Genomic DNA, 14761 nt, shown 5'->3' with positions numbered 1-14761 from the left:
TATCTGAGGGATCGAATCGCGATAATCTTCCCTGTCGTCTCGAACGGCTCGCGACGATTCTCATCTGAGATTCGGTGGCAGAATCAGATTCAGGAGCGTCCTTATCTCACCATCTAGGCCTCTCCGTTCGCTCAAGTATTCCTCTCTCCTTTCGTTCAGCATCCTCTCGGTGTCTCCCCCTTCGTCTGTTTCTCAGACTGAATCCCACGTACCTTGCATACACGCATCTCGCCAGTATAGCAAGACAAGGCGACGCCAGACGCTTGGCCTCTCGTTGATGATGTATTCGTGCCTGGTAGGAAGAACTTCGAGTAACGCACGAAAATTTCCAACCACGAGCAAAAGACGGTAGCGTAATTCTGAGTAAGATGGCCTGATCTTCTTTAGATTATCTAATATTTATATCTTCAATCGATATTAGTGGTATACTGAATCTTGCACAGAAGCCTATTTAACACGTAGGATACCGTCTAAAAAGGATTAAAGCTATAACCTTTTTCATTAATTTTAATTGAACTTCTTCAATTGATTTGGTTAAAAGCTTTGTTTTATGAAAGCAAGGAAGATATTTGACGAATTGCAAATAACTTTAGTTTTAGTCTTACTAAATAACGAAAGAAAAAATAAACAAAATAGAAGGCAATGCAGTGATAAATGAAAAGTGGGAGATCTTCCCATTCGGTCGGCTAAGAGTTAATCAGTATTCTTATGTGTATTTACTTTCATAAATATATTTTGTTGTTAAGTATTAATGATGTTTGTAATGAAATAGTGCTTTTAAAAAATGTGGACTATTTCTTCCTGACTTACCCTGTTAAAGGTAAACACGTTCCGGACTGGTAACGTAGACTTACGTCAATTTTCATTGTTTTAAATGCCAGCAACGTGCTATGTGATTTTGCATTTCTAAAAAAATGTCGATCACTTAATCCTGCGACATTTTGAAATCTGTAGTTAAATATTCGAAGTACAGTTCTATTATATATTTTTTATACTCATATACATTTAGATAACAGTCTCTTTGTGATGTTGAGCTATGGATTTCCAGAAATTATATGCGGTCACAAATGCATTAACAGTTTGTGGGTCTGTAGTGTTTTCGGTTCTTCACTACGCAACTTGTATCAATGTTACTTAAGTGAACTATAGTTTAATGAAACACTTTTCTAATTTGAAAACATTTGAGAATCAGTTTAAAATGTTGTGATTGTAGTCACTGGAAGCTTTCTGGAGTAAGCCGTGTCCAGTAGGAAAATCACGCAGGCTGTGGAAGCATCAAATCTATTATATGAATATGATTAGGATATCATGAACAAAATAAAATGAAAATTGATAAAATACGCAGCTCTTGAGATAAAATTGAATATCAAATTTGTAAGTATCCTCAGTTTTTTACCGCGGAATTTGTAGTTTGGTATGGAATTTCTTTAGTTTCATTAAAATATTCTGAGAAGCATTGAAATTGGACTTGTGTATGATAAAATTAAATGGTAAAAAATTATTATGTGTATAGGAATATAGAACATATTTTTCAATTAAAATAAATTTATATAGTTCAACGCTGTTTTTCCCCTATATTGTAAACTATCTATACGTGAGTACATATGTTATATGTATAAGTGTCGAGATAATAGAATTTTTCGGACAAATTAGGAACCAAATATTTTTTTGCGACAGAATTCAAATACATTTATATTTTGTATAATAAAATATAATATGGCATTTATTTAAGAAAATAACGAGGAGAAGAGGATGTTAACCCCTTGCCTTGTATAATCATAGTCAGATTCGTGGTAAATTTTTATAACTTTACTATTTTCTCCATTTAATTAAACTGAAATTTTATTATTTTAATCTATTGATTCAAGTTCTATTTTCTTTAATCTACTACTATTGTAATAGGCTACTCGTCATGCATCTGAAGTAAACATAAATGTTTTATATACTCTGAATTACATGCATTCATACATTTTATACATATTCCTGAATACAATTCATTGAAGTAAACAATATAATAGAACACAGAATAAAATGTTAAACAGCCCTCTTTTCCTCATAATTTAAGTGAAGTATGAGAATATAAATTAATTGCACTTTAATCATCTTTGGATTGTTCCATTCTACATTTTGCGACATATTATAAATATCTCGACTTCTCGACAGAATAATAATTTTACCAACCACATAATTTTTAGATGATATTGTATACAACGTTGGGCAAAAGTTACTGCAAGTAGCGAATATATTTAATCTAATTGTTACTTGCGAATACTAAATAATTAATATATTCATTATTCGGAAATAACAAATAAACTGAATTCATTCACCATTTTTTAATCGTTATTTTAAATAACTTTAGCCTAACACTACATATAATAACATAAAGCTAAATCATATTGGCTTGCTGTTAATCCAATTTATAAGAAATAACCGAATAAGAAATTTCGAATAAGAAATGACCAATAGTAAATAACGATTACAGGTTCTTCACACGAATAACAATTAACAAAAACAGTGACTAACTTGAGAAACATATAATTAATTAACGATAACAGAAATAATGATTAATTTCAATAACATATACCTAAATAACATATAACAGAAACAATGACTAACTTGAATAACATATAACCGAATAACAATTGATCATTTATTCGTTACTGTTATTCAAACAAAATTTGTTTTCAAGTAGTGCCCAATGCAGGGTGTATACTTGAACCCATTACTAGCACCAAGCCATCACTAGGCTATCGGCTGCGTGCGCTCGAAGACACGTTATGCGAACGAGAAACGCTTTTCAGTATGGGAGTGAGAGCGTGAAACAGGTGTACGCTCGAGAAAGCATATACCTATGCAACCACGGAGGCTGCCTTCTCGAAGCCAGGTGTACAAGAAACGCCCGGAATTCACCGCGTCGAACTTCTGACCCCGAAGCGTTTATTAGCCACGATCCATTGCTCAATACGAGCCGCGTGTCCCGTCCACGTCCCGTGAACGTATACAGGGTGTCCCAGATTTTTCCCGTTTAAAAGTATCAGCTTATTTGATCCGTAAAAATATGGACAAATTTTTATATGAAAATACATTCATAAATTGTGCGACAATTTTTTTAAATGCAATATATTTTTATAATGAATTAATAAAATATATTAAGCCTTCAAGTGTTTCACTATATAAGAGATAATTTGAATCTTTAAATGGTTCCACACTTGCAAGCTAATTATCTTTTATGTTGATTAATTCGTTTATAATTACTCAATTTCTTTTTATATAAATGTTACACACGTTTCATTTCATTGTTACAACCAACCACGCTTTTCTACAAATTTCTAAAAGAATTTTCGTAAATATATTTTTATAATGATAAATTAATGTATTATGTCACATATCACATGAACGTTAGTTTATAACAAATTTTTATAAAGGAATGATCAAACAAAAAATGCAATATTAAATATTTTTCATTCGATATTTAATACAATTGATAATGTAATTTGCAATTTTCAACTTTTGACATATCACGAGTCATAATGAAAACAACATCACAAATTGTTTATTCAAAAATACTAAGTAATGAATAGATTAAATATAAAAGAAGTCTTATCAGTTGTAATATAAACAATCAAAAATTTATTAGGACACTTTAAAATAATTTTCTTTATAAATACATAGGACAGTGCTAGATATTATAGTATAAACGATATTTAATGACAAATACTTGTTAGAAATCGATATTCATTGCAATATGTATGTTTTTCTTAAACTTAATTACTTAAAATTTGTTTTCACTATTAAATGAACGTGAATTAAATCACAACGAAAAATGAATATTTCTTATATTAAACGAATAAAATTTATGATACGCATAGATAGTTATAATGCATCTTAAATTATAAAATGAATTTCTCAAGAACATCGAGATGCACAAAAGTTTTCAAATAAATATTGTTTTTATTTCGTAGATGTCGGAGGCCTCTTTAATCAAACAATTTCAATTCAGTTTGTGTTCGCCAATATGTCTGATACACGTGAGTGTTCGTTAAACTCGAAGTTTAACGATTTAATCGAGCATTCACAACTTGCACCCTATTGTTCTCTGTTCAGGTAATATTCTGATGTCTCAGTTAAGTAGAAACGAAACTAGCATACGTAAAAGAATATTAATGAACTTTACTCACCTGAACGATCTGCCGGATGTACTGAAAGGTACAACCCTTTATTTCCATCGGGATTATTCACCCAATGTTGAAGAGGTTCGCTAACGTTTAAGGTTAGCCATTTTTCTTTTCCTATTGTCGTGTTGACTGCATCCACGTATTGTAACTCCCTCGTCCTGCAACAAGCAAAATAATATGTCAGATATATGAAGTTTGTACAAAAACAATTTTGCAAATAAGTAGTATTAATTTTCAGGTAAAATAAATCTATGTTGATTTATTAGCATTCTGTAATCAAATAATACGATGATGTTTGTATTTCATATTTTGTAATCTGTATTCTAAATTGTGTTACAAATAATTTCCATTATTTTTCATTTTTAATACTTTTCGTTTCACATTAAATTACCGCAAGTTCGTATTGTTATATAATTTAAATATTTTATTTGTTTAAATGTTGCCGAAGCAAATTATTTATAAATCGAATTAGTAATTTAAAAAATGTTATTTATTATCTTTTTCAATTCAGTTGACTTCAAAGAAAATGGCAAACTGTAATAACGTATACAACAAATAGATTGGAACCTTTAATTAATTGAATCATTTTTCGTTAGAGTCGAGATTTATATTTTGCTGAAATAACCTTCTGGATAACAGTTACTTGCAAGCGTTGCAACGCATTAGGCGCTAAAAGTCACTCATAACGCTACCTCGGTGTAACAAATATCACTGCAATTTTCCGTGCATATATTAAGGAAAACTCGCATCAGTCATTACGTTAACACGCAGCTATGTGGAAAACGCAGAAAAGGCACTCGTAATGTAGAAACTGTTACGATGATCAAAACAAACACGTTCCTCGTAAACAATGCCATCTTCGTCACTACATATTTGTCTTTTATTAAAGACACTAAATTTTCATTTAGTATTAATCCTTTGTCCTATGATTTATTTCTTAGCTATGATCGATGCAACTACTTTTTCGTTCATAATTTATTAGAAGACAGAATTTTTATGTTTATTCTATGTCTACGTTCACTTTCAAGATTAATAATTAATAGTAGAAAAGTAATATTTAATTTATATGTAAAACATATAAATAATACTTAGGTTTCTCAAATTCAGTTTGAAATTTTCGTCATGAGTCTGACACGATATTGTAGCTGAAGGGGTTAACAAAACAAAAGTAAGTAAAATTCGAAAAAAATATATTGCTTAAAAATATACACTAAGTTTGTAAGAGTAAATATGGAAATAATTAAATTCATGTAATGTCGTAAAATGTATTTTCCGAAAATTGTATAGATCAAAATAACCAATTCCTAATCTTCTTTCACAATGATCAAAAACACATAACTGCTTCTTTAAAAAATTACTACAGCAGTCGATTAGGTAATGATTTTGAGTATATCATTTCTTCAACACTAAAACTGTCAAGCATTTATTTGGCTTGATATATAATCCTCATTAAAATTTTAACAATACATTTTTTCAATTTCTTCAGATATTCGTTATAATATTCAAATAAAAGTATTCATTTACAAAATTATTTCGAATATTAAATACTTCAAAAATATCAATAACTGCAAAATAAGAAAACTAAAACCCGTCATTTTAGTACGGTAGTTCCAGTGTTAACACATTAGCGACCGAGAATGAGATTTCTCGTTTTCATTTGACATACGTTGGCGACCGGAAGCGAGTTTTCTCGTGCTACATCTGTAACTTTTTTAACGCGCCATTGCGTAAAGGTGACTGTTTTATTAAATATCATACACAAAAGAAATTTTAGAGTTATTTATGTCTAAACAAGAAAAGGTTCTTCAAGTATATGCATATCAATTTCAAAGAATTATTGCAGTTTTATTACACGCCTTCCAAAATAATTGTACATCACTAAAATCGCTGGTCCCATAGAAAATTTGAGCAAAACATTAGCGGTCGGCAATGTGTTAATATGTAGGAATGTTTCCGCGGAGCTTCGAGTCGCGCAACAAATCGATAAAATCGATCAATAGGAAACCACCGGTCTTACGTAACCAATCCAGTCGTGATACACAACGATAGACGATCGGTCGTGTCGCGATTATTTTGCCGCGATTCCGTGGATCGTAGCGTCGTGACTCGACAATTCGCGCGGATCCATCCGTCGGCACGTCATACCCGCGCGTCGACGAGATTTCAGCGCGAGACACACTAATCATTGTTCATTGAGGAGCTATCCTCACCTCTGATCCCCGCGGACCGAAGACACTGCTTCTGAAACGACGTATTTATCGTTTCTTTTTCTTCTCTTTCGTCTCTTTCGTCGTCTTCGTCGTCTTCGTCATCTTCGTCATTTTCTTCTTCCCCTTCTTCTTTTTCTTCTTCTTTTTCTTCTTCCTTTTCTTCTTCTTCTTCTTCTTCTTCTTCTTCTTCTTCTTCTTCTTCTTCTTCTTCTTTTTCTTCTTCTTCTTCTTCTTCTTCTTCTTCTTCTTCTTCTTCTTCTTCTTCCCGGGATCGATTACCGTTCCCGTAATTGAATAATCGGGGGAAACATTGCAAATGTGCACAGAGAAACACAAATCTCCGAACACTTACGCATCGGATTCCTAGCTGGAAATTGTGCGCACTATTTGCTAATGAACACGTTATTTTTTTCTAACATTCCTCTTCACTGAATCATACGGCTCTTGCCTTCGTATGAATGGTTTATGAAACGGCCGTCGGTGGGAAATAATTTATACTCGTAACGTATGTCTCGTGTAGATATCGATAATTGGACATCGAATTTTGTAGTTTGAATGATGTTTTAATTGGATTGTATGAATCGTTCGTTAATTGCAATGGCTAGATAATTATAAGCGTCTTAGGTTTTCGAAAGTTTTACTATTGTGAAACTGTTGAAGATGGTTGTTGGGAATAAATATATTCATATAATAGTAAATTCTTATATTTATATGTCAGAAAAGGGACTTTTTGTAAAAATGTTATACAAGGATCAAAAGGTCTTGTATTTGAAATGTTAATGCTACTTGCGATTAGAATAAATGCAAGTGTATTCGGAAAACGAAAATATCACAATTTCATAACTTTGTTTTATCCCATTAAATATTGTATAATTTTTGGCAAAAAGATTGTTTTTCGTACTTGTTATGTTAGGGTATGAATTTTTTAATAGTTATACTTTGCTGTTAATAAGCAAAACATTTTAAAACTAATGTCGAATTCAAATATGTAAATGTGCAATGAAAAAAATATAATATATATTTTGAAAAATAGAGATATAGAAAATTGTTAAATTATTGAATTAATATTATAAAAACCTTTTGTGCTTTTCATCGAAAATACAAATATTGTTACTACGAATCTATGAACAATTTGCTACATTTTCAAGAATTCTACGAATAGTGAAAATCACTTCGGAATTGCATAGTCTTTGTTACGCGTAATTTGAATTTCAAAACACTGATGCTACATCGTAATTAACAGGACAATATCTCCGTCGCAAATGAATAATATTACCGAGTGACAAACATTGATTAAATGTTAACTGTAGATTGAATGTACATAATCAGTTCATAATGTACTTAGTACATGTGTAGTACCATCATACTTCGCAATATGATATCATTGAAACACTTTTAATAATTTCGACTTCAATTAAATTCTGATAACTGAGTCTTTGCCACGCAGACATAAATTTAATTTCCAAATTCAAAAATACGTGTCAAGATCAATAAGTCCCTTAACAGTTTGACCACCACACTTTGGGTGACATAAATTTTCAATCAATACAAGAATTAATTTTCTCGATGACATACCAAAGGCATCAAATTTTGTTGAATCTATGAGATGCAAAAAGACTAAGAAAACAATTGAAAAATCTTTTCAGTATCTAGTTCATTAAAAAAACTGTTTCAATCATCTAAACCAGATTTTCCTTGAGGTGCACTCATTCGTTATCCCCAGCATTCGATCCCACCGCATCATCTTCAACTTAATCCACAAAATTACCTCACAGAGCTCTATCAATGTACAGTGCATTATTTCAAAAGAGGCCCGAAGATTCTAATAAAGGAGAGGGTACAAGAACAACAGTAAGTGTAACATCGTTGGAGGTAACATCCTCATAACATCTACATGAACGTTATAAAAATTTTCCACATGCCCAGACAGACAAATTGCAAAGAAAAATTAGAAATAAAGAAAAAATAATCTCAAAAATCTGTGCCCCTATGAGCGATAAAAAGAAATCAGCACAAAGAATCAGAGAAAAGAGTAAGCTCAATGGAGCAGATTTGGCGTTCAAAGCGTCGAAGTCTAATAAGCGCGAGCGGGAAAGGGAAAAATCCCAGAATCCCCGGCTACACGGTGTCTATCTAAAAACACGAGACCCTGAGCGAGGCTCGTTACAGTAAATGTCACTGTCTGACTTTCGTCAGCCCATGGGGATCGTTATCGTGGGGCCAGAAAGACAGCTGACGCGCTGGCGTATCCCCTACCACGGCACGGGGAGCGAACACTTATGGAAACCTGCGCGCACACGTAAGAAACCAGAGTCGCCAGCTTGTCTCGGCTGGATCAGAAGGCGGAGGAGGATGCGTCACGCATCAAGTTTGACGGAAGAAGCTGAAAAGAAGAAAAAGGAGAGGAGAGGACGAAGGAAGAAGGGAAAGGTGGATGCGGAGGACGAAGAAAAATAGAAGAAGTGAACGGGGGGGAGGAGGAGGAGGAGGGGGAGCAAGGAGGGTGGGGGGGAGGTGGACCTGGCTGCGTGTATGTAACTGCGTAGGCACGTCGAGTAACTCGTGCTCTTAACTCGGACCTCCGAGAGCCCGTCTCCATGGCTAATTTACCTCAATTTACGGAATAGCGTTTCCTGTCGGGGCCCGTATATCGGTCAGGTCGCCAGTATTAAAGTCTACGGAGGTACCACAGACAGGGATGGCACTAGACACGCTGTCGCCATCCGCCACACCGTCCTCCTTGTCCGAGGAACGACGACCGGACACGTGGACTCGAAACGGCCAGCTCCTCGGCCGCTAACAATCGAATCGTTCCACGCACCTTCTTACCCAAGTTCTTCGACCGAGCTTTGTTCGATTGATATTGCTTTATGGGTACGAGGAATTAGAATATTTTTCTGGTTTGAAATGGTACTGGAATTATTATTAGTATATATGGAATAATTAACGGTGTTACGGTGGAATGTGTTGATAGTAGGAAAATCAATTTGGGTTCCTTCCATTTTGAAAAGTAATGGTAAATTTGTTTGTATTTACCAAACAAGGTACCCCTTTTGATGTAATTAAGAAATGGTTTGGTAAATGGTAATTAATTAATGGTCTATGAGTGTGTAAAATGAATAAAAAAGAGTATGGTTATGTAGAAAATTGACGTGTAATTTTATCTGTCACTGACCAATAACTTTTACTTTGCTGTTACCTTTTGAAAAATCCTCATATAATGTTCTAAAATGTGGTATTTTTTAAATTATCTGATCATTTAAGCTCGGTTTTTCTTATTACTAGCATGAAAAAGATAATTGTCTATTTTTTCACAATTTTCATTTCATGTAGATATATATCCGTAAAAAATATTTAGTCACCTTGGTATATTGAATGATCACACACCCTCCGTTTACGTCAGAAACTTGAACGATTGGTTCAAACACTCTTCGTTCTTGCTTCTGTCATTCTAGCCTAAACACTTCATGCTTGCTCGAAAACATGTACTACATATTAACTGGCATCGTAATGGAGATCTCTGGTAATAGATGCATTCGTAGTTGCCTTCGCATAATTATGCATAATGAAAGGAAGGAAAAACATTAATGCCAGCAAGATTGATATTTCAAATGTAAAGAATTGACTCTCCATATTATAAGGAACTCAAAGCACCATTGTCATTAAAATATTACTAATATGATCAAATTTTTCTTTTCCAACTTTATTTTAATTTTATTTCAAGTACGATGTACCTACTTGTATACGCAGCTTAATAATAGAAAAACAGATTTATGAAGCAAAGTAACAAAACTAAAGAGACAGCAATGAGAAATAAAAAGTATTTAAGAAATAGTATTTTTTTATAAAACTTTATAATGTATCTTTATTTCTACAATTCTAAAGTTTTATTTTACAAATTTTTTACTTCGTCTTTTTCTTATCTTTCTCTGTCTTCATTTGCTATTCTCTTTTGCTGCTCCTTTTTAACATTTTTCTTTCTCTTTTCATTCTAATTCCATTTCTGTTTCTTTTCCTGTAGCTTTTATAACATCCACTCGTTTATATGACGTTAACACGGAAAGTAAAAGCGGTTTTATGCATTATAAATTCCTAAAATTGGAACATAAAATTCGGTTGCAGTGGCTAAATCTGATGCAGTATCATAACCAGTTTTGCCGATCCCATGGCCAAAATAGAAAGTTTAAAAAAGAACTATGGGTACCACTTTTGACCACTGTATTTATAAATACGTAAATACTTTGGAAATACATTCGAAACACCATTTAAACTGTCCATATAATGATTATACGTATTCGGACATTTTAATTAATAAATATAGATAATATTCTTTAAAAATAAACTCAACGTTTAACCGGTCAGTAGATAAGAAAATTTTCATTGACAAAACAGGAGATGAACTATGAATTCTGCAATAACTTTCATATTTACCAATATCATTGATGATATTTAATATGAACTATTACTGTCTAATACATAAATCAATAAAGGAATTGATAATTGTTATGATTAATAACATAGAAATGACTTCACTCTACGACGAAGTCTACATGGCTATTTTTACCCAACCAACCGAACAAGTGTTAAAACGGGTTAAAAAGAACTTTTAATTAAAATTAAAATTAAAGTTTAAAAATAAAACAAAAACTGTCATATTGCCCAGAACGAAAGTTAATTCACCTTACTTATATTTTCCAGTAAAACATTCTGTCACTACATAACTTTTTCACATCCAGTATCCAGACAATTACCCAAACTAAATTATACACATCTAAAATTGTTAAAATGTCGCACAACGAAAAATCCTCACGATAAAGATCCGCGATACAGAGACACGATAACGGACGGATTTGACTAATTTATATCATATTAACGAGGCCCCGGAATGAAGATAAAAATCGATCGGAATACGGTGTAACCTCGGTGTGTCGGTGGTTCTCGAAAAGAAGAGGAGCTCGGCTCGTTTATTCGTGCACCGCTAGGTGGGCAGCCCCCGTATATGAATGAGAAAGGCAGAATCGAAAAAAGAAATGGTGGGTTGGTCCCCAGAGCTCTCACAGGTAGAACAAATACCTGAGATTTTTTCGGCGACTTAAGGACTGCCTAATTAGGGGCACGATGACGATGTCAAAAACCACGGACTCGGGGCCGGAGGAACCATCGAAATTGGTCTAGCCACCCGGCTACCCGGGAACGGACAAAGATGAACGGGAAGAGTACTGTTTTTCCACGCTGTCCCGGCCCAGCGGTCGTCCTTTGCGCCGCACGCGGCAGTTAAAGGTCACCTCGAGAAAGTATCAGCCGCCCTCACCAAACCCCCAAATGGCAGCTCAGCCTGCAGGTAAAGTCCCGATACCTGACTGAGTTTTCCGGGAACCGGGACTAAGTTTAATTGCTGACACGACAATGACATCAAGGAGCAAGATTATTGCGAATTTGCTAGTTGCGGAAACGTGTAATTCGTTTAACGCCGAACGTAGGGATTTTAACCCCTTGCCTTATAATAACGTGTGAGACCCGTGGTGAAGATTTTAAACAGACTTTAACAAATATAAATATCACTCAGTTCTTATGAATTCCAATGAAATATTATTTTTCTATTATCAATTATTATATTCTAGAGCAAATTTCGACATAGAATATACATACAATTTTTTTCTTTTTCCAATAAATTATTAACAACAAAGTTGTTATGTTGATCACAGTTGAGAAATAAATCATAGGGCAAGGGATTAAGACTTTGATACGAGGGAAAATGATAAGAGGCAGTTTCCCTTCTGAGGAACGTTTCAGACGCATTCTTGAGGATAAGGTAGATAACGGTATATGATGTCTAAAAATGAGGATAGGTTGGATATCGGTTTTAGAGAATGTTTGTGGGAGATTGGAAGTAGAATATTGATCAGTGTTTTCTTAGGTATTTTTCGAATATTGTATGTGATGTAAGTGAAGGGTTCAATGGTAATATAATGGACAATGGAATTTGATGATAGAAATCGAGTTAAAGGTATTTCTATTGGACAGTAAGAAATGAGAATTGAAAGTATATTGATTTGAAACTTCCAAAATATTTTTGTATTGTAAGGTAGAATGAGATAAGTGCTTCATTTTTTAGTAGATACATAATATAAGAAATTTTGTTTTATCATACAAGTACTATTTTTATTTGAATTGCTACGAACATTTTTCTGAAATTTTATATGTATGATTTTAAAAAATTTTAAATTGATTAATAATCAAAAATTGAAGATCTGATTGATAATACGATAAATTTCATTAATAACAGAATTATTTGTTTGACCAGTTTTCAATGACTAAAAAATGTAAGATATAACGATTCACAAAAATTTAACTTGCTCAAACATATTCATGATGACAGTATATGTTTTATTGACGAAAGTATAATTTTAAAATATTTTGCAGCGTACTCATAAAACATAGAGAATGATTGAAATAATTAAAAGGATTCCGTTTCTAGTATAAAGTTTCAATTCTATGAAAGTGCAATTATATATTAGATATGCACATTTCACTTCCATTATTTATAGTAGCAGATAAAAATATGCAAACAATGAGATAATTATACGAGCTGTAATCATAATCGGTGAATAAACTCTATTTCAATAGATGTTATACAACATTTAAATTACTGTTCAATATAAACGAATCAAATGAAATAAAATTTATATCATATCCTGTAAACTAATTTCAATGGAAATTCATAACAGTGTAATCACACGAATGATTTATAATAAACCAAGACAACAGCAAGCATAAAAGTCTATTATCACGTAACATCTGGTACGCAAATACCTCAACCAACTAAAAATATTAAAACAACGAAAATATTACAATTAGTAGTAGTTTAACAAATGATTTAGTTTAATAAATTAGACTTATCATTCCAAATATCGTTAAGATCAAAATCAACATTACATTCACTAGAGTTTTTTTACTGTACAAATACTTTCGTCCCCTATTGCACGGGGTACCTGCAGCTACAATCAATGGGAATCCTTGGTACACAAATTGAACAAGATCAGAGTAACTGAACAGGCCTAACTGCGTCGGCAGCAAGTGAATTCTGTTACAACACTCACCCGTCTTCGGTTCTCAAGACACGATACGCCGTGATCATGTACGATCCACGGTTTCTTCGATTCTTCACGTCCATGCTGCGATAGAGCCTGAGCTCTGCACCGATTATGTGCTCCCCTGGCGGTACCTCGGAGACGTCGAACCAAAGCCTTTTACCGCGCTCATGCCTCACACCGGGAACATGATGATCTGCGGATCAAGAAAAACGGTCTCATTAAGGTTTGGTCGCAATGATGAGCAGCGAAAGAGATGCAACTAAATGCAACGCCAGTAGGCATCGAACGGCAATTAGGCCTTCTCGCTCGGAATAAATTGCGGTTATTCTTTATCCCTCGATAATGGTAACGATTGGGAATAAGAATGCAAACAGTAAACATCTTTTTTTACTAACTGATACTAAATATTGGTGAAGATTGTTATGAAAGTTTGCAAAGTTTTAGTTAAATGAAAAGTTAAAAACAGATGGCGCCATTTAAAGGGACATCGATGATTTCCCCTTTAAATCGGTAACGGCAACAATTTATTTGTAACTTTAATATAAACAACTTTTTTAAATGGATATAAATGATAAAAATATTTATGTGTTCCCATACTAGTTGATGATTTTATAAAGAATATGTTTTTTAGAACAAAAAAGGGAGCAAAGAAATATCTTAACAGTTAATTAATACAAAATACTACGTTTTTACTGTAATTTATCGACATACACGTAAAAGGACTTATATATTATGAAAAGACCGAGTTTTCGATTATGCCATCAATTACAGAAGGTCTTGAACATTATGGATAAATATTGGATACTTATCGATATCAGAGCATAATCTCAAATTCTCTACATATTTATTTATCCCAAATGTAGACAATTACTATATAATACATATTAAGTTTTTCCTCGAATAAATACATAGAATACTTCATTCGTTTTTCTAAATACTATTGGAATTTATTGAAAAAAATACACCGAGTTTGGTTCCATTACTTTTATCGTTCTTCCACGGTTAAGGATACCCAATTTAAATCTTGTTTCGAGGTAAAGTTTCGTCCATAGTTTCGGACTATAAAAGGGAAACGCTTTGTGTTATCACGCCCGAAGCTTTTACGCGATATGAAACTGTAAGACTCGGGTTAATGGAACCGTAAGCATTACGTTAGTGGAAAATAAATGGCTGTATTATGGTTACTATTGACCGTACTATAATTGCAGAATGCACTTCGATCTAACGGCTTAGAATCACTTGCCCATTTCCATCCAAATTACTCGCATGAAATATTTTCTAT

At 33.2% G+C, this 14761-nt stretch overlaps 1 protein-coding gene across 1 annotated transcript in view; it reads right to left on the bottom strand.

Annotated features, from left to right (window-relative positions):
- The window catches only part of gbb (glass bottom boat), a 77482-nt gene that overhangs the window by 21045 nt on the left and 41676 nt on the right, over window positions 1-14761 (bottom strand). Inside the window, exons 2-3 of the mRNA XM_031988180.2 lie at window positions 13486-13672; window positions 4179-4333 (exon numbers count right to left, since the gene is read on the bottom strand). Coding sequence (XP_031844040.1) covers window positions 4179-4333; window positions 13486-13672 — 342 coding nt within the window. The remainder of the gene's footprint in view (window positions 1-4178; window positions 4334-13485; window positions 13673-14761) is intronic.

The sequence above is a fragment of the Nomia melanderi genome, chromosome 2 (genome assembly GCF_051020985.1).
Source record: "Nomia melanderi isolate GNS246 chromosome 2, iyNomMela1, whole genome shotgun sequence".
Classification (NCBI taxonomy): domain Eukaryota; kingdom Metazoa; phylum Arthropoda; class Insecta; order Hymenoptera; family Halictidae; genus Nomia; species Nomia melanderi.
This window is presented reverse-complemented; position numbering and strand designations above follow the sequence as displayed.